Source organism: Phaenicophaeus curvirostris, chromosome 2, assembly GCF_032191515.1.
Source record: "Phaenicophaeus curvirostris isolate KB17595 chromosome 2, BPBGC_Pcur_1.0, whole genome shotgun sequence".
Classification (NCBI taxonomy): Eukaryota; Metazoa; Chordata; class Aves; order Cuculiformes; family Cuculidae; genus Phaenicophaeus; species Phaenicophaeus curvirostris.
The window spans coordinates 85,382,476-85,406,101 of record NC_091393.1 but is presented as its reverse complement, the minus strand read 5'-3'; the positions used below and the strand labels follow the sequence as shown (position 1 = coordinate 85,406,101).

The 23,626-nt window shown below is 38.4% G+C and overlaps 1 protein-coding gene across 8 annotated transcripts in view; it reads left to right on the top strand.

The window, feature by feature from the left end:
* Window positions 1-23,626, top strand: part of CDC42BPA (CDC42 binding protein kinase alpha) — a 198,600-nt gene that overhangs the window by 140,390 nt on the left and 34,584 nt on the right. For 5 of the 8 annotated variants that reach the window (XM_069852694.1, XM_069852698.1, XM_069852699.1 and 2 more), the window contains exons 19-26: window positions 7,076-7,181; window positions 7,767-7,915; window positions 8,926-9,017; window positions 11,689-11,765; window positions 12,931-12,978; window positions 17,214-17,252; window positions 21,275-21,394; window positions 22,073-22,153. In XM_069852694.1, the coding sequence (XP_069708795.1) occupies window positions 7,076-7,181; window positions 7,767-7,915; window positions 8,926-9,017; window positions 11,689-11,765; window positions 12,931-12,978; window positions 17,214-17,252; window positions 21,275-21,394; window positions 22,073-22,153 (712 nt within the window). The remainder of the gene's footprint in view (window positions 1-7,075; window positions 7,182-7,766; window positions 7,916-8,925; window positions 9,018-11,688; window positions 11,766-12,930; window positions 12,979-17,213; window positions 17,253-21,274; window positions 21,395-22,072; window positions 22,154-23,626) is intronic. The other 3 variants (XM_069852695.1, XM_069852702.1, XM_069852697.1) reach the window with 3 other exon arrangements.

The following is a 23,626-nucleotide window of genomic DNA, read 5'->3' as shown; positions in this document are numbered from 1 at the left end:
AGGGAAAGGCTGTGGATGTGGTCTTCCTGGACTTCTGTAAAGCCTTTGACAGAGTTTCTCACAGCATTCTGCTTGAGAAACTGTCAGCCTCTGGCCTGGACAGGCGCACACTCTCGTGGGTGGAAAACTGGTTGGATGGCCGGGCCCAGAGAGTGGTGGTAAATGGTGTGAAATCCAGCTGGAGGCCAGTGACAAGTGGGGTTACCCAGGGCTCAGTGCTGGGTCCAGCCCTGTTCAATGTCTTCATCAATGATCTGGATGAAGGCATCGAGTGCACCCTTAGCAAGTTTGCGGACAACACTAAGCTGGGTGGAAGTGTCGATCTGCTGGAGGGTTGGGAGGCTCTGCAAAGGGATCTGGACAGGCTGGACCGCTGGGCAGAGTCCAATGGCATGAGGTTTAACAAGGCCAAATGCCGGGTCCTGCACTTGGGGCACAACAACCCTATGCAGTGCTACAGACTAGGAGAAGTCCGTCTAGAAAGCTACCTGGAGGAGAGGGACCTGGGTGTGTTGGTTGACAACCGACTGAATATGAGCCAGCAGTGTGCCCAGGTGGCCAAGAAGATCAATGGCATCTTGGCTTGTATCAGAAACAGCATGACCAGCAGGTCCAGGGAGGTTATCCTCCCTCTGTACTCGGCACTGGTGAGACCGCTCCTTGAATACTGTGTTCAGTTCTGGGCCCCTCACCATAAGAAGGATGTTGAGGCTCTGGAGCGAGTCCAGAGAAGAGCAACAAAGCTGGTGAAAGGGCTGGAGAACAGGCCTTATGAGGAGCGGCTGAGAGAGCTGGGGTTGTTTAGCCTGGAGAAGAGGAGGCTGAGGGGTGACCTCATTGCTCTCTACAACTACCTGAAAGGTGGTTGTAGAGAGGAGGGAGCTGGCCTCTTCTCCCAAGTGACAGGGGACAGGACAAGAGGGAATGGCCTCAAGCTCCGCCAGGGGAGGTTTAGGCTGGACATTAGGAAAAAATTCTTTACAGAATGGGTCATTGGGCACTGGAACAGGCTGCCCAGGGAGGTGGTTGAGTCACCTTCCCTGGAGGTGTTTAAGGCATGGGTGGACGAGGTGCTGAGGGATATGGTTTAGTGTTTGATAGGAACAGTTGGACTCGATGATCCGGTGGGTCTCTTCCAACCTGGTTATTCTGTGATTCTGTGAAGAATGGCCTTGGAGCTAATAAAGAAGGGTAGAGCTTGTATGAGCCCTTCTCAGAACTAACGGATTTTTCACATAATACTGCTTTAAGATACATATTTTGCATGAATACTTTCTGCTTATAAAATTAAAAAGGGTTTTCCTACCATGCTCTTTTGTACCATGATGCATGAAGGATAAGAGGCAGTAGGAGTAATTAATTACTGGTTTTGTAAATGGTTTGCTCAACTCCCTTTAATAGTTCAAGTGATTTGTTCTACCCGTGACTTGACAAGCCCTGGTGGTCCATTATTTTCTTGGAATCATAGAATTATACAATCCCAAGATTGGAAAAGACGTTTCAGATTGTCGAGTCCAACCATACCTTCATACTATTAAATCATATCCCTAAGCAATTCATCCACCTGTCTTTTAAACACCTTCAGGGATGGGGACCCAACCACCTCCCTAGACAGACTCTGCCAGTGCCCGATAACCCTTCTGGTGAAGAAAAATAGGTTCCTAATGTCTAATCTGAACCTGCCCTGGCACAACGTGAGCCCATTCCCCCTCATCCTACCACCTGTCACTTGGGAGAAGAGACCAACACTGCCCTTTCTACAACCACCTTTCAGGTAGTTGTAGACAGTGATAAGGTCTCGCCTCAGCCTCCTTTTCTCTAGTCTAAACAACCCCAGTTCCCTCAGCCACCTCTCATAAGACTTGTTCTCTAGCCCCTTCCCCAGCTTTGTTGCCCTTCACTGGACACACTCCAGGACCTGAATGTCTTTCTTAGAGTGAGGGGCCAAAACTTATCACAGGATTGGAGGTGCAGCCTCAGCAGTGCTGAGTACAGGGGCACAATCACTTCCCTGTTTCTGCTGGCCACACTGTTTCTGATAAAGGCCAAGCTGTCATTTGCCTTCTTGGCCACCTGGGCCACCGCTGTGAACCCCAGGTCCTCCTCTGCTAGGCAGCTTTCCAGCCACCCTACCCCAGGCCTGTAGCACTGCACAGGGTTGTTGTGTCCGAAGTGCAGGACTCTGCACTTGGCCTTGTTGAACTTCTTCCTGTTGGCCTTAGCCCATTGATCCAGCCTGTTCAGATCCCTTTGCAGAGCCTCCCTACCCTCAAGCAGATCGACACTTCTCCCCAACTCAGTGTCAGCTGTGAACTTACTTCAGGGTGCACTCAATCCCCTTGTCCAGGTCATTGATAAAGACATTGAACAGAACTGGATCCAGCACTGAGCCCTGGGGATCACCACTTGTGACCGGCCTCCAGCTGGATTTAACTCCATTTACCACAAGTCTTTGGGCCCAGACATCAGCCATTTTTTAACCCAGCAAACGGTGCACCTGACCAGGCCAGTGGCAGCCAGTTTCTCAAGTAGGATACTGTGAAATACTCTGTCAAAGGCTTTACTAAAGTCAAGGTACACTACATCCACAGGCTCTCCCTTATAAATTGAGCGGGTCATCTTGTCATGGAAGAAGATCAGGTTAGTTTGGCAGGACCTGCCTTTCATAAACCCATGCTGACCGGGCCTTATCGCCTGGTTGTCTTGTGTGTGCTGTGTGACAGCACTCACGATGACCTGTTCCATGACCTTTCCTGGCACCGAGGTCAGACTGACAGGTCTGTAGTTCCCTGGATCCTCCCTCTGAACCTTCTTGTAACAGGTGTAACATCTGCCAGCCTCCAGTCAAGTGGAGTTTCCCCAGTCAACCAGGACTGCTGGTAGATGATGGAAAGGCACTTGCGCCAGCTCCCTCAATACCTTTGTTTGAATCCCATCTGGCCCCATAGACTTGTGAATGTCTCATTGGACAGGCAGTTCTCTAGCCATTTCCTCTTGGACCATTGGAGCTTTGTTCTGCTCTTCCTCTCTGCCTTCTGGATCGTGAGGCTGAGTACCCAGAAAACATCTGACCTTAATATTAAAGACTGAGGCAAAGATGGTATTAAGTGCCTCAGCCTTATCCTAGTCTTTGGCACTGTTGTTCCCCCGGCATACAGTAAAGGATGGAGATTCCCCTTGGCTCTTCTTTTGTTGTTAATACAGTTGTAGAAACATTTTTTATTATCTTTCACAGAACTAGCTGATTTGAGTGCTTTACCATCTGTTGTAGAAAGGAGGTCGTTGGAAATCTTGGTAGTGATTCCGAGAATACTTGGCAAGGATCTTAACATATTAGTCTCCCTGGGAGAGATTCATGTAACCTAGTTCTAGAAGTCCTAAGGTACAGAACTAAAATAGATCCTGTGACTAGTACTGTAGAAGTCTAACCTTCTTCCTACACATTGAAAAAGAAACTAAGAAAACTAGTTCAAATGAAGAATTCTGTATTGTTGAGTCAGTTTATGTGGATGAGCAAAATCTAACCTGATCTTACCCGTAGAGTGGAAGGTAGGCTTAGATTCAACGAATGCCAGAAGCTATGACTGTTTTTTACTGGGAGATTCAGTTAGCATTCTCGTTTTTCTCTAGATATCTTTCCAATCAACTGCAATGTGGTTGATTTTTATCTTAATTAGTGATTTCAATTTAAAAAGAAAAGGAAACAAACAAAAATCACGGAATTTTATTTGAATTTTGAAAACTTGTTGCTTTCAGAAGAAAGTACAAATTGTGGAATGTACTTAGAATAGATAGTAAAGATCTGGGAAAATGGAATTGTAAGAAACTCAAAACGTGGCAGTTCCTGATGTGCACTGTGTTTGAGGTAAGACCAAGTGGTTATCTATGAAACAGAAATTCTGGAAGGCAAGAGGAAATTTCAGGGTTTGGGAGGAGAGTGAAATTTTAGAGAAGTGCTTTTGTAAAAGAAATTTTGTTTGAGAGGGGAAAGAAATAATTAGGTTGGAGGTTTTGAGCACAGTGATATGAAGACAGAAATTTAAAAGTTGAGAAATTGCAGAAGAACCGAGAGTCATGGCTCTCAGACTTCCTTGGGGTTTTTAAATCACGTGAGAAACAGCTTGGCATAAAGCTCCAGGGCTTAAAGACTCCTGGTCAGAAAAAATCTCTGGTTCTCTGGGTCTGTTTTGTACTATAAAGGACCTCAGACAGATGGAGACACGATCATACTTTCTTAGCAGCCTGACAGATAGCATACTAGAGTTTATTAAATGGTTATTTGAGGCTCGTCGTGATGTTGGTTGCAACTAAAAAGTTTAATTTTCATAGAATCGTAGAAAGATTTGGACCTTAGAGATCATCCAGTTCCAACCCCCCTGCCATGGACAGGAACACTCATCCAAGTTGGCCTTGAATACCTCCAGAAATGGGGCAGCCATGACTTCTTTGGGCATCCTGGGCCACTGCCTCACAACCCTCACAGGAAAACATTTCTTCCTAATATCTCATCTAAATCTCCACTCCTTCAGCGTAAAACCGTTACCCCGTGTCCTATCTCTGCACTCCCTGATAAAGAGCCCCCCCCCAGCTTTCTTGTAGGCCCTCAGATTTTATAGAAATTTGTACTCTATTGCTGCTCTAGGTTCTTTATGGTTAACAGACTAAGCTTGCAAGGGCACTTAAGCTTATATGAAAACAGAACAGTTACTGTAATCTAAATTTTCAATAAAGAAGAAATTATTCTGGGTGGAATCTGATGAACTTTTCTTCCTTAGGTCTTTTGCAGTGCTTATTAGGGTTCTCTGTGAGAAGGATGAAGCATAGTACGAGTAATTTTACCATTCTTGCTCTGTCATTTAAAAAAAAAAAAAAAAAACCCAAACAAAAAAAATAGAAGGCAACAAAACAAAAAAACCCCATCAAAATAGTAACAAATCAAAACACTCCCAAGAGCACATGGGTTCACGTAAATTTAAATCACTCTCTCATTATCATGAGAATGTTGCCATCTAGTGGACAACAAAACTGTAGCACAGCTTGAATTTGTACTGCTTTTATTTACTGTTTAAGAGTCTGAGGATTTTCCTTGAACTCCATATAGAATTTTGTAAAAATTTACTTTATACATATTTTTTTCATTTTCTAGATTTCTATCTGGAGATATTTAAGGGATGGGTGGAGGAGGTGCTGAGGTGCATGGTTTAGTATTTGATAGGAATGGTTGGACTCGATGATCCAATGGGTCTTTTCCAACCTGGTGATTCTGTGATTCTATGATTATGTGGATCTAGTTGTTAGAATGTGTCATCCAGAACATTATGGGAAAAAAAAATGCTATGCTGCTTCCACTGGCTTATAGTATACCTTGGGAAAAATAGTGACTCATTAATATCAAAACTCTCATTGACTTTAATAGAGGCAGGACAGGTGTTTTTTTTCTTGGCTCCTCCCCACCTCTTGTAAGCAGGAGGCAAAGAATATAAAGCCCAAAGCATGAATAAGTGCTAACATTTTCATGTTGAGTGTGAGTTTTGTGACAAATAGTCACTATTTTTGCATTAGCCTCCTCTGTATTAAAACAGTCTTCCTTATATAAATCTTAAACTGCACATCTAGAGGTCACTTACAACCTGTAGATGTTTATCCCGTAGCTTTTGTATCCTGACCTTGCCCTAAGACCACAATGGAAAAGCTCTTCTCTTCCTCCCCTGCCCGTGGCAGTTCAGAGTATGTACCCTCTGTCTTTCTTGCCTGTGACTGTATGTAAATCTTTATTGAAACATTATGTTATCTTTATCAATTTATGGTAAACTTGCAAGTAGCACCATTTCATATTCACTGTACGAACCCCATAGTATCACCCAGGGAAACTTGCATTGCTTTTTGGGCAAGGAAGGAGCATCACTTCCTGCAGGAAAGTCAATAAGAGACAAATTTATCCTTCTGGACAGCTCTTATCTCCAGTCCAAGGTGCTCAGTATTACAGTTACTAAGGAAAGAGCGAGAAACAAGGATAAGTTGATTTCTATGAAGTAGGAAAGCTATTTTCCTGCTTCGTGACAAGCTATTGAAAACTATTTGAGGTTCATTACTTAGAGCACGTCCTAAATATTTCTGTGGTTAGTGTTGACATTTCTAACTGTGATCAAGCTATGGTATTAGACTGCTGGTCTCTAGTCCAGTTCAGGGACTGAGTATGCCCTGGTGCTGCAGAACGCAGTTTGTTCTTTTGTAGGCAAGGTGAGTGGGTTCAGAGCCAGGCACGTAATGTGACAGGAACTGTCTCTGTGTGTGTGGTTGTATTTTTCCTGTTTGTTTATTTTAGGTTTTTCATAAGCTACTTAGCTTCCATGAGTTAGTTTTTTAGCAACTTTCTTTTTGATGTTAATACCTAAGGCAAAGCGAGGAAAGAACCTCCTGCTGGGATTAATCACAATTTTTTTATTCTTTGTAACTGATGATCAAAGGATCTGAAAAACAGACATATTTCCTTCTTGATGTCTTTATATCCAGAAAATATTTCTTGATAGAAAGAAAGCTCAGAGGATGAGAGGCTCTGCTCTTTAATAACATTAGAATTAGACTCTCCCTATTCGATTAGTGTTTCTTGAAATAACATCACTGATTGAAACTACTATTCAGATAGCCAGTTGATACAGTGAAGTCAGCCACTAGTTCCAATATTATGTGGGTAATTTAGTTGTTAATTACTGGTTATAAATTTTGTCTTAATTCACTCTTTAAAAGAGATTGAATTGTGAAAAGTTTCATTCCCACAGTCTCAATTTCAGGTAGCTGACATATGTACTGAGATAAATATTACTTAGTTATGTAGCTGCTCAATCTTTATTCCTTGTCTTTGTGAGCATATTGTTTAATGGAACTCTGCAAAGCAGCAAAGGCTTAGTTTTGTGGGGTTTTCTGTATTGTCTTTTCATTTGTTTCCTTATGTTGTGCGATTTTTTATTTGTATTCTGCTTTTTTCTGTTTCTGGTTGATATTTTGTTTCTGGTTCTTATTATGTTCTTTAGATTCTTTGATTAAAACACCTTTTTCTTTTAATGTCATTGCTTAGGGTAAGTGATGAAAAGGATGCTCGAGGTTACCTTCAAGCTTTGGCCTCTAAAATGACAGAAGAACTAGAGGCCCTGAGGAACTCCAGTTTGGGTGCAAGAGCTACAGTAAGACTTCTTCCATATGCCAGATTTTTTATTTGTTTGAAAAAACACTGATTTATTATTTTCAGCTGCAGTAATAACCTGTCTGTACACTCTGTTAGTTGAAAGTTAAAATTTCCAAGAGATTCCCAGTAACTCAATAGCAGATTCATTGTTTATCAATTAATTAAACATCAATAACTTTATAATGTGATTTTATCTATGATACTGTTCAAGTAATTACTTTATAATCATATATGAATTCGTTGAAAGAAGTCTATAGTTTGGGTCATGAAAGCTTTAAAATCTTTAACTTGGGCAATGTGAATGTCCTTCACAAGCACATCAAAACTATAATTCACAACATCTCTTTGCTTTTGAGATCATGACAATGTAAGACATTCATCTTGCCTATTTCAAACCCAGGATAAAAAAATTAACACCACCACCACTCCTTATTTTTTAATTTTAGATTACTTTGTAATTAATGAACTCTTCTGTTAGGAATGTAAAAGACTGACAAACGTAATTATTGAAGTTAGTTACATTCCTCATTTTCTGCTTGGTTTCTGCTTACTCTTTTTTCTTCCTTTTTTTACTCTTTGCTAGGACATGCCCTGGAAGATGCGCCGCTTTGCAAAACTGGATATGTCTGCAAGGTTGGAACTGCAGTCAGCTCTTGATGCTGAAATCCGAGCCAAACAGGCTATTCAAGATGAACTGAATAAAGTCAAAGCTTCTTGTATCTCTACAGAGTGGTAAGACTAAATTGTTCTGATGGAAATTTACTTTAATAGCTCCCAGGGAGTGTCATCAAGTCATAATTTTAACTATCATCTTGCATGTCAAAATTTGATAATGAATGATATGGTTTCTTATATCCAAATATGATAAAACCCTCTGTATCTCTCTTTATTGTGTACACACCTGAACACTTACTAGGAAAATTTGAAATTTTGAAGACTGTCAGAGGGGGCATTTTCTCTTTAATAGTATCATCTCTTCTAGTTGAGATAACAAGTTCAAACGCAAGCAGAATTTGGGTTTGAATCTTAGATTAGTAGGAAGACATTCCATTTCTAGCTTTCCATTCCCCAGCTTCAGTATGGCTTAAGAGCACTGAGTTGTTTTACAGCTTTAGGAAAGCAGTTCAACAGAGCTGAGGTTCAAGTATGTTACCTGTAAAGTGAGAATGCCTTGTCCACCTGACTTGGGCATTTTTCAGGCCAAATAACATGATGATAGGCAGCATTGTAGATGCTCTGAGAAAAAGAGAAGCTAGTGTTTGCTTTTTTATAGGCAAGGATGAGAAGTGAGTAGAAATGCATAATAGTGTTACCTGTCACCTGTGAATCAGAAAGCACTGAAACAATTAACTGTAACCTAACTGAGAAGAAAAATGGTTCAACATGATCTATTAGTATCAAGGACACTGTGAATTGACAAATAAAAGAAAAAACCCACATTTTTTAAGCGTAAAAGTACATGTGATCTTTTTTTTCTCATTCACAGGTTGCAGGCTCAGGCAATAACTCAAAAATTAGAAACACAAGCCTATTTAATGGGCAAACAGGGAAAAGTAGTTGTTTGTTCTGATTTTTTTTTTCTAAGATATCCCAGTAGATTTCAGAATTCATTCTGGCATTCGACGACATCATGAAGCTTCCTGGGCATTAATTTTAAAATAGCATGCAAAGACGGACAAAAAATGACTTTTATCATGGTTTCCCAATATTTACATAGGTTTTTTGTTTGTATTCTTTTGAAGTAAATTGCAAGAATCTGAGAAGAAGAACATGGAACTGTTGACAGATATTGAGAAGCTGAAAAAGGAGACAGAAGAGCTTAGATCAGAAAAGGGTATGGCAAGTGATATCCAAGTAAATAACATGTTTCACGTTGGTGGGTACATCTTATCAATTAAGTGTCACCTTGCAACTAAAATAAGATACCAACTGACTTCGGCATATGAAATAGAAGCACAACAATTAGATGTTAAGATATACGCACAGCAGCTATGTTTGCACGTCTAATACATTCTCATAATACACTTCAGTCTTGTTGATACATAAGGAAATCAATAAGGTATTATTTAAGTTGGAACTGTGTTGTTTTTATCTGGCATGTATATGGTGATTTACTGCCAGAAAACTGTTTGAAATATTTATTCATTTTTCAAAGTATTTATTTATTATTTATGTTTTTCCTCTTTAATGTTTTACTCATGTAAAGGTGAAATATGACTTCAATATTGATCATAGTGTTCTTCATCTATGAACAATTTGGGCCTTTCTACATAGAGAGTGAACTACCACAGAGACATTCGTAGCATTTATTTGTTTCTGGGATGGCTTCATTGATTGGCCTTGTAACTGTGTCCTGGGGAGTGTGGTATTAACAGTATGTTCTGGGATTTCTAGTGCATCTGTCTAACAGTATTTCAGGTTGTTGCTGGAAGAAGAGACTTTTTGGTAATTCTGAAATGAAAACAATTTTCATTAAGAGTCTATTCAGCTGATTCTTTGCAGTTCCTGTAGTGGCTCTAGTATTTGTATCTTATGAGTCACATGCCAAAAAGTGATTTTTCAGGCCAAATGGAATTACCTAATATTCTCTAGGGAACAACTTGAACTCCAGAGTTTCAAAACCCTGGCAGCTTTTGCTGCATAAAGGTGTCAAATATTGCAACCTCAAGGCATGTCAATCAGTACTACATTGTAGTTAACATTCATCTCCTATATAGAGGCTTCCAGGTTGACTGGTAAAAATAATGCAAACCTGTACAGAACATTAAAAAATGATTGATGCCAATCTGCAAATAAGACTTAGGGTCTTGATATTAGTTTATCTTGATGCTTAGCAGTCATACCAAGATTACACTTGTTCCAAGAGCTTGGAGAGGAATGCTTGATAGTGTTTTCCTGGAGACAATAGTGCTTTGTCATGTTTAGCTTTCATTTATCGATTCTTGACCTGTCTTAAATAATATGCATAGTTACTCAGCTTCTGAAATCTTCCTTTGTATTTAGCAATCTGTTTAGAATTTGCAATTAATATTTTACCCTGTATTTTTTCCAATGTTTAAAACCACGCTGTTTTTGTGAAAATAGAGATAAACATATACTCTTTTCTTTAAAAAAAGAAAAAAAGAAATTGTACTGTTCAAGGAGAAGTTAGTTATTATGCTTTTGCCAGAAGTAGATCAATAAGATTCTACCGCAACTATTAAAATATTTTCATAGAAATACACCTTCATCCAAAATCCTGATTATCTTTGGACTTCATTTTCTCTTGTAAGAAGAAATATAATCCGGTTTGAGGATTGAATTGTGTGTAGTCAATGTACAGTAGTCGAGTCACTTCCTGTGTGTGGAAACTGATTTCTAGAAAAGGATTACTTAGATTACAACTTGAATCCTTTGGGTTTTTTATAAATATATTCAAGAAACTCAGGAAGGTGGGGGAAAAGATTACTAAAAATTATTCTGTAAAGTAGCAGGCAATTTGAGAATTTATTTTAGTCTTTACTGAGGTATCAGTATATTCATATTTTAAAGAGGAAAGGATTCTTTGTAGTTTCTTCCTTCTCTGTGGGTTCTGTTTAAAGCAAACAGGGTGATAAGGGCAGTTAGAGCAAGACAGTGACCTTTTTTAAAAGAAAAAAGTGACCTTTGATAGCATCAGTCTTTTGAGATGCACACAGTACTGCAGGATATGGGCATAATAAGTATGTATATTTATATATCTATAATGTATTTATAATGTTCAGGAACCTGGAGTTTGTACATATGTTTGATTAATAAACACCCTGAGGGCAACTTGAGTTATGCCCCAAAGAAAAGAAGAAAAAAGGATGTATCAGTTGAAGCAAGTTGAAGTTACAGTCAAGATGTGCTGGCCTCTGTGGCTACAGAGGACACCACCTTCCTGCTCTGTTTACTGGCTAGAAACCATGCAAATGGTGTAGCATGACAGGGACGTTAGAAGCTTTATCCAGGACATTCCTGATGAGAGGTGGCAGACAGGCATAGAGCATGGGTCAAGGAACCCATATTATTTCAAATGCAGTGTGTTCGCCAAACATCCTGTTCTGTACGTTTCTCTAGAACTCATGTTTGCTAAATATGTCGTGTCACAGTAGCCTATCCAGCATGTGACTAGAGCAGGGATGCTGCAAGCTCAATTAGTGTGTATGCTGGTGTGTCATACAGTGCATGATGCAAATGGACCTAAGCACATTAGAAACTTGTGCCTTCTGCATAACAGATGTGTACATATAGGGTGTTTTCGTGTTTAATTCACACCACACATGTCCTGGCTTGGAAAAGGTTAATAAAAAATGCACTGCTTGCTTAGTGGATGTATGTCTATTAAAAACATCTTTTACTCTGGAAAACAGACCAAATGTAACAATTCATTTAAAAAAGTGTAGGTGGTTCAGATGGAGACTCAAACCCTGATTCAGCAAGGCAAAGGTCCTCCATGGAAAGGTCATTTTTCTGTAGCTCAAAAACCTGCTGCTGTTTTCTAGGTGTAAAGCACCAAGACTCACAGAATTCTTTCTTGGCATTTTTGAATGCACCTACCTCTGCTCTGGACCAATTTGAAGTAAGTGTACAGCTATTCTAACTCTCTGTTAGTCAATGGAACTGCTGCTGTTATGTGCAAGTTTTATGGGTATTTGCTGAGACTTTCCTACTGTACTTTTATATTTGTGTATAATATGATGTGAGAATTGTTTGTAATTTACAGTGCTGGCTGTCTTCTCTTGAACAATAGTAAACCTAGTGAATTCTCTATAAAATCTTGTAAACTGAAATTTTCCTGGTTTTGTTGTGAACATGAAAAGTGTAGTTGTTCAAATGGCCTTTCTTTGTGTTCAGAAAAATGCTAAGTAACATGGATACTGGTTTGGTAAAAATGAGGGAAAATACTTAAATAATCCTTGAATGCATTTGATGAAGTCGTTGATACTGTATATGTATTAGGTTGTTTCCATCTTCTGTTCATTTTACACAGCTCTGTAAAGTCTAGATAATTGCTATTCATCTCTATTCCACAAATCCTATATACTTAAAAAAAATTGTTGAATACCTTTGTTAAAAAATGAATTTGTTGAATACCTTGTTAAACACCTTTGTCGCTTTAGGCAGAAGACCAGTTTAGATAGAAAACCTAGAAGAAAAAAGTTGAACCAATATTGTACATTTCATGTCTTATTTTTCAGTCAACAGTAAGCAGTTCATCACTTTGCTTTTAAAAGAACAGCTCAAGTGAAATATTGGTCAAGCTGAATTCAGAGCAGACAAAGCACCACCTTTATAGTCAAAAATTTGCCCCTGTTTTTTTTCCTAATGGGAGTTCAAGGTCATCATGATTAGCTATGAAAGAGTATTGGTAACATCCTTGATATTACTGGTGTTTCAGAATTTACTTTCTTTTCATTGTTCTCTCTTGAAGTGCTTACAATCTATACCATTTTTTAATTTGCTTTTTAATTATTTATCTTACCAGTTATTTTCAATGTAAAAATCCTGTTGGAGTATAGAAATATTATTTTATTCAGTGAATGCTGGAAAAACATTGGGTAAACAGGTAGTTTATTGACTAATTGTCTGTGAAAGGCAAGTAATGAAAACTTACTGAGGTAACTGTTACTGGCACTAGTTATTTACAGTTCTTTATTTTTGCAGTTTTATTTATACTGAACAGTTTTCTTCATCCATCTCTCTCTCTTTCTCTCTTTTTTTTACTGCTGTTTTCATTAAAATAGGATTCCTTTTCTTCTTCTTCATCCTCATTGGTTGATTTTATGGATGACGTAAGTCTTTGACTTCCAAAACAGTACATCCCTCAATAAAAGAGATGAGTTGATTGATTTGGAATATTCAAACATTAATGCAGTCAACTTTAAAAATCAAGTGCAAGTGCAGTGAAGAACAGAATATTTCTATAGTTGCATACTTACACCTATTTATATAGATAGATTTTCAATTTTAAAATATTTCTCTTTAGATGCTAGTGAAGAGTTTTTAATTGCAAACAGTTTTTCTAATGGGGAGAAGCTGCTCCTGGGCCATGTGCATTTTGAGCTGCTTATCTACTGATATGGCCTGTGGAAAATGGTTCCAAAATCACTGGCATGTTTGTTTCATTTAGTTATATTGCTTGTTATTACTAGTTATACATTAGTTGTTTCCAAAAGTTTTCTTATCACTTCAGTGAAAATGTTTTCCTTCCATACAGTTAATACCTGTTGGCGCAAATATTGTCTCTTTTTTAGTTTGTAAGAAGTAATTTTCATTATAACAGAAGTGAACTTACTACTTTTTATAGCCACTTTTTGTAGCCATTTGAGGTGCTAGTATTCTGTCAGGACAGTGTTTAAATATTTACCCTTGTTAATTGCATACTAAGAGAATTGAGTTAAAAGCTGAAAATTGACTGCATTGTATTTCTTCCAGACTGAAAGAGTAGGCATATAAAAGTAAATAATTATAAGCTTTTTAAACTCGAAGATCATGTGCATCCATGATAGCGAGCCATTCATTACAACTGTGTGGATATATTGTGTGCGTATGTCTGTGTTTGCTTGTATGTATGTGTATACACACACACACGTATTTATACATCTGTATTTAAAGTAGTATGTTTAAATAGTACAATCCTCTTTGCGTTAAAATGTGATATAATAATTTTTATTCTATAAATATCTGCTGTGAAGGATCTGACAAAGAGGGTTTAGTATACAGGCGAAGTCTACAGATTGAGTTTCCTTTCACAAACTCTGAAGGAAAGGTTTTCTAGATGTCTTCTTACTGTAAATCGGGTATATACTTTAGACAAAATTTGAAGGTATATCTGTGGTACCGTTATAAAAAGTATTTATCTGCACTTTTGTATAGCAAGTAGAAAACCTTGCTTTGCTGATACTAGAATTTTCTTACATGAAAAGGCTGGAAGTACAGTTTCCTGTTAAATACACAAAAAATAAATAATATTTATATCCTTTATCTGGATTCTGGATTCAAAAAATGTTCTCTATGTTGCCTGAGTATTCAGAACACTTAGTTTGTATCAGCAGGTTCTTTCATAGAAAGTTACCTTGAAAAATAAATAATACTCCTGAAACTTGTTAAAAGAAACAAAGTACATATGCAGCAGTGTAGCTGACATTGTTCTATTTTGCAAGGTGAAGCTAAGGACGAGAAAGTTTTCCCAGTTACTGTCTAGTTAATTTTGAAGGGCAACGATGCTTTATTGTGTATTTATTGTTGGTTGATTGGGGTTTTTTTAAAGATTACAGCATATTGTGGATGTCAGGCAGAAGAAAAACTTGGTTTGCTGCATCTTCAGTCTGAGTTCAACAGGAGCATTTTTTTCTCAGTTGCACTGGCGCAAGGGAACATTTCTGGACTGGACTGGCCAGGGCCTAATGCCTCTTAACACCAGGGCAGTTTTCTTTCTCATCTGGCAAAACTGCAAAAAAGAATTCATTGTTCAAAGACAGTAAGAGTACCTTCCAGACAAATACAAGGCTTGTTGAATTGTCTGTATTAGAAAGATAAAGCCAATGTCTGTGTTGGTAGGTGAAAGGCAGTATAATTAAGTTTTGCTTAAAGTCCGTTCTGCATCTTTCATTTATTGGACAATTATGGAATTCATTCGTAGTGAGGTTTATAACATATGGCCTCTGAATTACCAAAATGGTTATTTATGGTTTAGCTCATAGAGTTGGTTCAATGTCAGTGTATTTGTCAGACTTAAATTAAATAAGGGTATTAAAAAAGCCCTCCTTGCTGGATGTGACCTCCATTCCCTTTACAGTGTCTCTTCTTGACAGTAGTTACCTTGAAGGGCAGTGTTTCTTGCAGCATTTCAAGAAGAATTAATCTGTGCTTAGTCAAACCTGGGAAATGCATGGGTTCTATATAATAAGACCAAGGAAAAATCAGAATTGCTCAGGTCATACTCATGCAGTGCGGCAATATTGCATGGGTTTCAGGAAAGTCTTTCCTGTAATCAAGAGCCCAAAGTGAATATTACTAATGGCCAATACTGTTTCTCCAGCTTCTGCACTTCATTGTGGAATGACAGAATGTGTAAGAGAATATGCATTTGTAGGTAGATAGCACTCTCTGCAAGATATCTGAAGTCTATTTAACATACAGATGTGTAAGCAACACTGAGTTTGGCCCACTGATTGCACTTGGAGTTGACTAGGGTGGATGTGTCTTCTGTGTCTGCCATCCAAGTGACAAAATTATTTATAGTATTCTGTGAATAACCGGAGTTAATTCTAGTTGTTTCAGCGAAGAAAATGGTAGCTTTGGAATTTCTTCTTCAGAGAAGTAAAAATACACATCCACTGCCATTGCGGCCTGCAGATGCGGAGCAGGAAAAGTAGTAGCTCACCAGTTAGACAAGTAGAAGTCACTATTGGTTCCAGCTATCTCTCTTCAAATCTGGAGAAAGATACTTGTTCAGGTTGGCAGAACTGATGCCTAAATCCAGATACCTGTGAATGCCCACACCTTCAGAAACAGTCCTTGTATGTCCTCTGCGCTTGGAAGGCTGCAAAGGGGAGTAAGCATGTGTTTTGTTGTCCCTAGTTTCTGATTGTAATGGGTGGGGGAAGTCACCACCAATGACTAACATACACTTCTCTAAATCTTTGGTGCTGTTTCTTCTGTGTGTTGCAGGCTGTCTCTCAGTAATGTTGTCTAGGTGTTAAGTCCCCTCTGTTCACTAGAAGTATCTAATAATAGAAGTCTTGGGGTTTGTTTTTTGTGCCAGGTGGATCTTTGGGTATCTCACTAGCTACTAGGAGCAATCAGTTTGTTTTATTTAAAGATGTATCTGCAAATATGTAATAAAAATAAAACGGAATCCCATCTTCCCTTAACAAAATTAGTTTCCCCACTTGCTAGAAAATATTTTTTTTCCTCTGTTACAAACTCATTACAGATCAAAAATAGACTTTTAAAATCCTCTTCAGTCTGTGCTCACATGCAGGCCCCAGGGACTTTGTTTGGACCAAACAAATCTGAACTTTGCAAATAACCACAGAGTAAATCTGGATCTGAATTCTCATTATTAAACAGAATAAGCTATAGTAGTGTGTGGTATGAACCCTGACTCTAGCTGGATGTTCATAATTAAGTTTAAAGTAATTCTGATTCTTAATGATACTATAAATTGGATATGTTGTGCCCACAAGAAATTGCTTTATTCGTCTTGTTCAAAGTCCAGAGATGCTAATTGGAAATTATTAGTGTAACGTAGTCTGCAGTTTCACTGCTGTTGTCCAATATAAAACTACAGACTTAAAAATAACTTCTCCTTTTTGTGGTTGTTTCTTCCCTCCCAGAACATCTTGTTTTCAAAACGCTTCTAAAAATGAACGTTTGTCTGTGTCTAAACACTACCAATGGAGATGGAGAGTGATGAATTCTGTTGTACAAGGTCTAACACAAAAAAAAATGAGACTAACCCTATAGCCAGGAGCCAAGAATGGGAGGGGAGAGACAAAGAGATGGTTATAGAACACGTTCTAACCTGCCACAGTGAGACAAGGCCAACTTGATTGCTTCAGCTCAGTATGAGTAGACTTATGTTCGCATATAGACGTTTCCTTACCCTCAGTCAGAAAATGTCAGTGTGTACCAGCTCACAACACTTTGTGAAGCAGATTTTAGCTAATGACAGCATCACTGTGATGAGTGCCCGCCCTATTCACCAGACTTCCTCTTTCCAAAGATCAAATCAGTGCTCAAAGGAACCCACTTTTTGTTGACAGAAGATTTGAAAGCAAAAACAACACAGATCCTCAACAGCCTTTCCAAAAATGATCTGTGTAATTGCTTTGAACATTAGCAGCATTGTATGCAGCTGTGTCAACTCAGAAGGGAGCTATTTTGAACGTGATGGTGGTTGGTTTTCTTAATTTGTGAAACAAAAAGAGTTACAGGCACAGTCTCTTGGCTTTTTTGTGCTGGACCTTGTATATGTCACTGTTTGGTTTTGTAACATATTCTCCTCCTTTCTTTGTTAAAGCGCTCTCCTTCCTGTATTCCAGCTAACAGAGGCAGACGTGTAAGAAGCTGTCTTACTCTATGTGGCCCTTTATTTTTTGCCTGTTTTGTACATGTCTTTGTTTAATGTATGCATTATGTATTTACTTCATGCATGTCTTGTGCTGCTGCTACGGTTTGCTGCTGCTACGGTTTGCTGCTGCTACTGTGCTTTTTGTTGTTTTACAGTTGTGGGCTAAAAGCTTTTGCAGTATTTCATTTGGTAATCCTATGAGCAGAATACCACAGCAACTGATGACAATACTTTGGGTACTTCTCATTTCAATATGAAGATTCTTTGTGAAAGCTGATCAGGTAGATGCAGCTTGGGAAGATGAGCAAATATCAAATGCAGTCCTGTTTGTTTTCTTACCCTTAGCAGAAAGCATGTGCTTAGTTTTGGAAACTGCATCTAGAGGATGGGAGTTTGGCATTTGGGAGGCACATCATAGTAAAACATAGAAAATATCGTAGTACAGAGATAAATATATGTGGAGTGGACTATTGAGTAAACTGGAGCATCAAAGACAGCAGGAAATATTCATATAAGGAAAACAGAGTGAATATGTTGTACTCTGTTAAGCTAGAAAGCTCTGTGGTGTTTCAAAAATGAAGATGGATTTTTAAACCTAGTGTTATCGAAGTTCTGTCAGACTGAATTCATACCAGGTATGCTATGTACATTTTAAACTCATACTGTCACTTCTGTTTCTTTTATACACATATGATGACAGGAATAGGAAAGCATGCAAACCATATATATTGAATATTCAATAAATAAGCAATAATGCCCAACAGCTCTAATAAAGACCTTACTTAACGCAGTTCGAAGCACGGTGCTCAGTGTGTTAGGCAAGCTTAGAGTAACTTCTTGGTTTTGTCAGCTGTGGCTCAAGATAGAATCGTATAATCATTAAGATTGGAAAGGACATATAGGATCATCAAGTCCAACTCCCAGCCCAACACCACCATGCCTACTTAACCATGTCCTGAACTGCCACATCTACAGGGTTTTTGAACACCATCGGGGATGGTGAATCCACCACTTCCCTTGGCAGCCTGTGCCAACGTTTCACCACTCTTTCAGTAAAGAAATTTTTCCTAATATCCAGTCTAAACCTCCCCTGACACAACTTGAGGCCATTTCCTCTCATCCTGTCTCTGGTCACTCGAGAGGAGACATCGGTGCCTGCCTCACTACAGCCTCCTTTCAGGCAGTTGTAGAGAGCAATAAGGTCTCCCCTTAGCCTCCTTTTCCCCAGGCTAAACTGCCCTCATTCCCCTTGTCTCTTCTCATAAGACTTGTATTCCAGACCTTCCACCAGCTTTGTTGCCTTTCTCTGGACATATTCCAGCAGCAAAATGTCCTCCTTGTAGTGAGGAACTCGAAACTGAACACAGGATTCAAGATGTGGCCTCAATAGTGCCTTATAGAGGAGCACAATCACTTCCCTGATCCTACTGGCCACACCATTTCTGATACAAGCCAGGGTAAAGTTGGTCTTCTTGGTCACCTGGGCACACTGCTGGTTCATGTTCAGCTAGATGTCAACCAGCACCTCCAGGTCCTTTTCCTCCAGGCAGCTTTGCAACCACTTTTCGCCAAGGCTGTAGCATTGCATGGGATTGTTGTGATTCAAGTGCAGGACCCAGCACCTTGGTGTTGTTAAATCGCCTGCAGTTGACCTTGGTCCATCAATCCAGCCTGTCCAGATCTCTCTGCAGAGCCTTCCTGCCCTGGAGCAGATCAAGATGCCCACCCAATTAGGTGTCATCTGCAAACTTACTGAGGGAGCACTCAATCCCCTCATCTAGATCATTGATAAAGATATTAACAAGACTGGACCCAACACTGAGCCCTGAGGAACACCAGTTGTGACCACAACTCTCTGGGCTTGGCATGATAATTTATACTTGAGATGGCTTTGACTCAGACCTTTGCAGGTTACAGTGTACACACAGACCTGTGGAAGATGACAAAGCTATTACATTTTGATAGGAAATATTGAAATATGCCTTTGATAATCCAGCAGATTAATTTTAAACTAATTTTAGTGGTGTTAATACAGAGCACGTAAAGTTTTGGCCATAGTTGAGTCGAGTTGCTTTTGTACCTAATTATTCTCATTCAAGCAAGACACCTGGAAATTTCTGCAGCAATACAGCTTAAGGCCCTGTTTCTGCTGTAAACCTGGTGATTAAATTCCCCTCAAATTCAGCAATGGTAGATGAGGTTCTGTGTGGTTTGTGGGCTTTTTGTGTTCGTAGATAAAGTAAAATTACGTTTATTGCTGGTTCAGCAGTTGTCTTAAAGCACAAAAGCTTTGGAGCACATTCCATAAAAGTCCCGTCTTATATATTATACTTCTGCTAAAATTTTTGAGAGGATTCTTTGGTATGCAAATGCTGCTTTGAAAGGGAAAACTTTTGTAGTATCTGGAAACATTTATGAAATGATAGATTATATCTGAGTTTATCTCACAGAAGAAAAGGAGTGTCTCTTTCTTGCAATGAAAAATTTACCTGCAGTTACTCATTGTGTTTACTTGTTAATAGCAATTTTAAGAAGTTAGATTTTTTTGAGGTTAAACAGTCTTTGAGTGGACTTTGAGTTATCATGTGTTTTGTAGGAAAAAAAATTGAAACAAAGTTTCAATTTACTACTTAAAGGCATCAATGTTTCTAATACTGGATAAAGCTCTCAATTTTTATATGTTTACCATACTGCTAATTTTGCCTCAATGCTTGAAACACGTGGTCTATGTACAGAAAAGAGGTGTATCCCAGTGTAAGAATTTCCCACTTTCATTACAGGCATCTTAATGTGCCCAAGTTGTAAGCTGATGAGCATTCTCCACCAGATAATTTTTCTTTTGAAGGCCGTGATAAAACTAGAAGCCATCAAACTTAACTCTTTAGTATCAAAAAAAAGGAAAAACTGCAACTGCACCTGTTTGCTACCATGACAGAGTTTCTGGAGAACAGGACTATTTATGCATGTATAAGATTGGCTTGGCAATATATTTTATTCTAAAAGGGATAGAGTTGAATTTATGTTGATTACAAATGAGATAGAAATCATTGGTGTTCAGATGCTTTCTATAAACATTGCTGTATATTTTAGTTAGTTTTTAAGCTATCTGCATCCTTAACAATGGGGAACTGATGATGACATTGCTCCAGAAAAGCCAAGCATGCAATGGAGCCTTCTTTACGCCTCCAGCTTTTAGTTTTATTATTCATGGAGAAAAGCATCCTCATCTTGATTTATTTATTTATTTATTAAATATATAAATTCATATAGCAGAGTTGATGTGGAATTGTCTTGTTTTCAGGGAAGAGTCTTATATTATCTGTTTTTTCAGTTGCACTGACAAAAGAGGAGTTGTTATCCAAGATAGCTTGTTGTGCCTATATGCCTTGCTGTTCAGAATAGTTCTGTTGGCTTAGTTTGGTTGTATATTAATGACTAGGAAAATAGTCCACTGAAGAAACTGTATTCCTGGTAAGGATGTTTTTGTAGTTCAAATGGAGTAGAATACACCCTTGATTCTCTGTGAATGTAATTAACACCAACCTAAGGAAATACGTTGTTTCATTTGCTTTTTCTCCTTATTTCTCCCTAGATACATTTGCAGTGATTTACATGGGCTATATGGGAATTCACTTAATGAAGTGCTAAAAAAACCTAGCAAATCTCTACTACCAGTGAACAAAACCCAGTAGCGTTCAGAAAATATTTACCCTTTAAATATGTTGAATTACAAGTCTCATCAAGTGTTCATCAGGCCTTTGAACCAGCAACTCTTATGCATGTGCTCACCTCTAAGCAGAAGCTTTGATGTGTTCATGTTCAATAACTTTCATTGCATTTTTGTACTTTAATTGCGAAGTGACTTAAAACTGAATTTTTATCCTTTCATTTCTCTCTCAGGAATTCTGCTGTTCCCGTGTCTTATTTATTAAGAGTTGATAACTCTTCTTTAATGATGTCTTTGATTGAAAGTTTTTGGTTGGTTTTTTTCTCTTGAATTGTTCTCTTAGGTTGATTCAGTTGAGAATTTTACATTGTCTAATACCCCATCACGGGATGAAGATAGCAAGTCTCACCTCCATTCAAGATCAAGGTCTCCCTCTACAGCTAGTGAGATTGAACCAACTGAGGTACTATAATGTTGACAAATTTCTGTCTTTTTTTAAGGAGTAACAGTTTCACTCATATAAAAATTGCTGTTGCAAATCCTTTTGTTTAAAATAAATCTCAGTTCTCTGTTGAGAGACTATTTAGGATCTTGTAATAGCCTTCTGCACTATGGGGAATAGCATTTTTGGGAATGTTGCATTTTCTTTCACAAAGGGCTAATTGATCAGGGGTTGGAACTATGTTGAAATGAGTAGATACAGTCTCTCTTTGTAATATATCCTTATTCAGTAAGAAAAGTTGGCACAAAGTTAATCTTATACTGTAGCTTTTAAGAGCACATTTTGGAGTCCTGCTGAAAGTCTTGTCAATACAAAGTAGTAGCCAGGCTCTGCAACTATAATAATGTATCCCTTCTCCTTGTTAAAAATATTTAACACTCTAATTACTTTACATTCAAGAGGATACAATCAAATTTTTAAGATAATACCAAGTTATTTTTGACATTCAAGAGAGGAATCATGATCCTGAGAAGTAAGATTTTGTTTTCTGAGTCCTTTCCTGCTTTAATCAATTAGGTTTCATTGCTTGTATGCTTGGGCATGGAGTGGATGGGACATTGTAGTCTTTTTACTTTGTTCAGGCTAGCTTTGGTAGCGTGTATTTCATACCTTATTGATCTTTTTGGGGACTATGTTCAGGTTATAGATCATCCTCCCCGTTCAATTCACACACCAACCATGAGGACAGCATATATTGGATCAGGACTCTCTGCACCAAAGGTATTCAGTCAAATGTTCATACTTTTTATATAGCGAGGGGAAAAGTATCCCTCCTGGGCAACAACTTCAGGAAAACTATTGTCAGAGCAGTTTTGCCAGAACTGCCTAAAGGCTTGCTTATATGCAAGCTGGTTGCTTTCTAAAATTTAAACCTCCTTATTACGTTATGTGGTATGACAAGTTGTACTAGGCATTCCACTGTACCAGTACATGGGCATTTGGTTATAGAAAGAGTAGTTTGGACATTAGAGAGAGATAAATGGACCAGAACATGGAGAAAGGAAAAGAGACTTCCTAGAAAGTGTTTTCCAGGCTGTTTCTGACCAACCCGCCTCTGTCCTCTACCTACAGTAAAACTGATACCACTGTGGGCCAGTCTCAGGTTAGCACATCTGTGTGCTAATAATATGCTTATTTATGAGAAAAGGCAAAGAGTAAGCCTAAAATGAAGCTGTAGATTTGCATTTTTTATAAGCAATGGAAAGTGAGCACTACAGCCAGCAGTGCAAGCTAGGCTGGGAGAAGGAATTCCAGTTTTTCAGTCTTCAGGCTTTTTACTTCCATAAATAATATTTACGTCAGTTTGCTGTTGGCCAAATAAGTCAGTCAGTGTATGTTAATTCACAGTGAATCGCATGTGTTCAAGCAAATGAGGAATAAGATACAATGTATTAAAGGAAAAGTTTTCTCATAAAAGATTCAGAAGTGCTTAAATGGCTCAGGAATTTTCTGTATATTTCTGTTCTGCAACTGATCACTGAAGTAAGTCTGTATAATAGATCTGTTTCTCTGCTTCGATAAATTACAAAATAGCAGAAGACTTCATTTGTGTAAAGGAAAGCTAGGAAGTTTCAACAGGCAGTGTTCTGCTGGCAATATCCTAGTAGATCAATTTAAAACATACTGTAGGTCCACTTGGAATCATGTGAAAGAGATTCTACTGTGCACATTGTTTCACTTTTGCAAATGCTCAGTGAGTAATGATCAGTAATGATTGCCTTTCTAATTTTATTCCCTAAAGAACCTTTTTACTTTATGATTGCATCACTTTTTAAAGCTAAGTATTGTTTCCCTGCAAGTTTCAAAACAAGACATCCATCTGTAGACAGAAAGCTTCCATTGTATCAGTAAAACTGTCATTAAATATGGATGAAGCTTGAGCCCTTAGCTGTGATATCTTACGCTGTGAAAAACAGGATAGTGAATGAAACTTCAGTATACCTACTCGTTAAAGTAGCCTGCAAAATTGTCTTATTTCAGATCACATACAAGTTGTTTGGATGGCCTTTGTGTTCACCCTGTGCCATATCTTTTCTCCACCTAATAGTTGTTAGGTGGAAGTTCATTTTAGGAAAAAAACCCAGCTTCCTGGATTTTATTTAAGGCCTTCTATGAATCATACTGCCGCAGTACATAGCCATAGTATAGTACCAGCACTGCCGTTCTTGAGGGGAGATAGAGAATAAGAACACT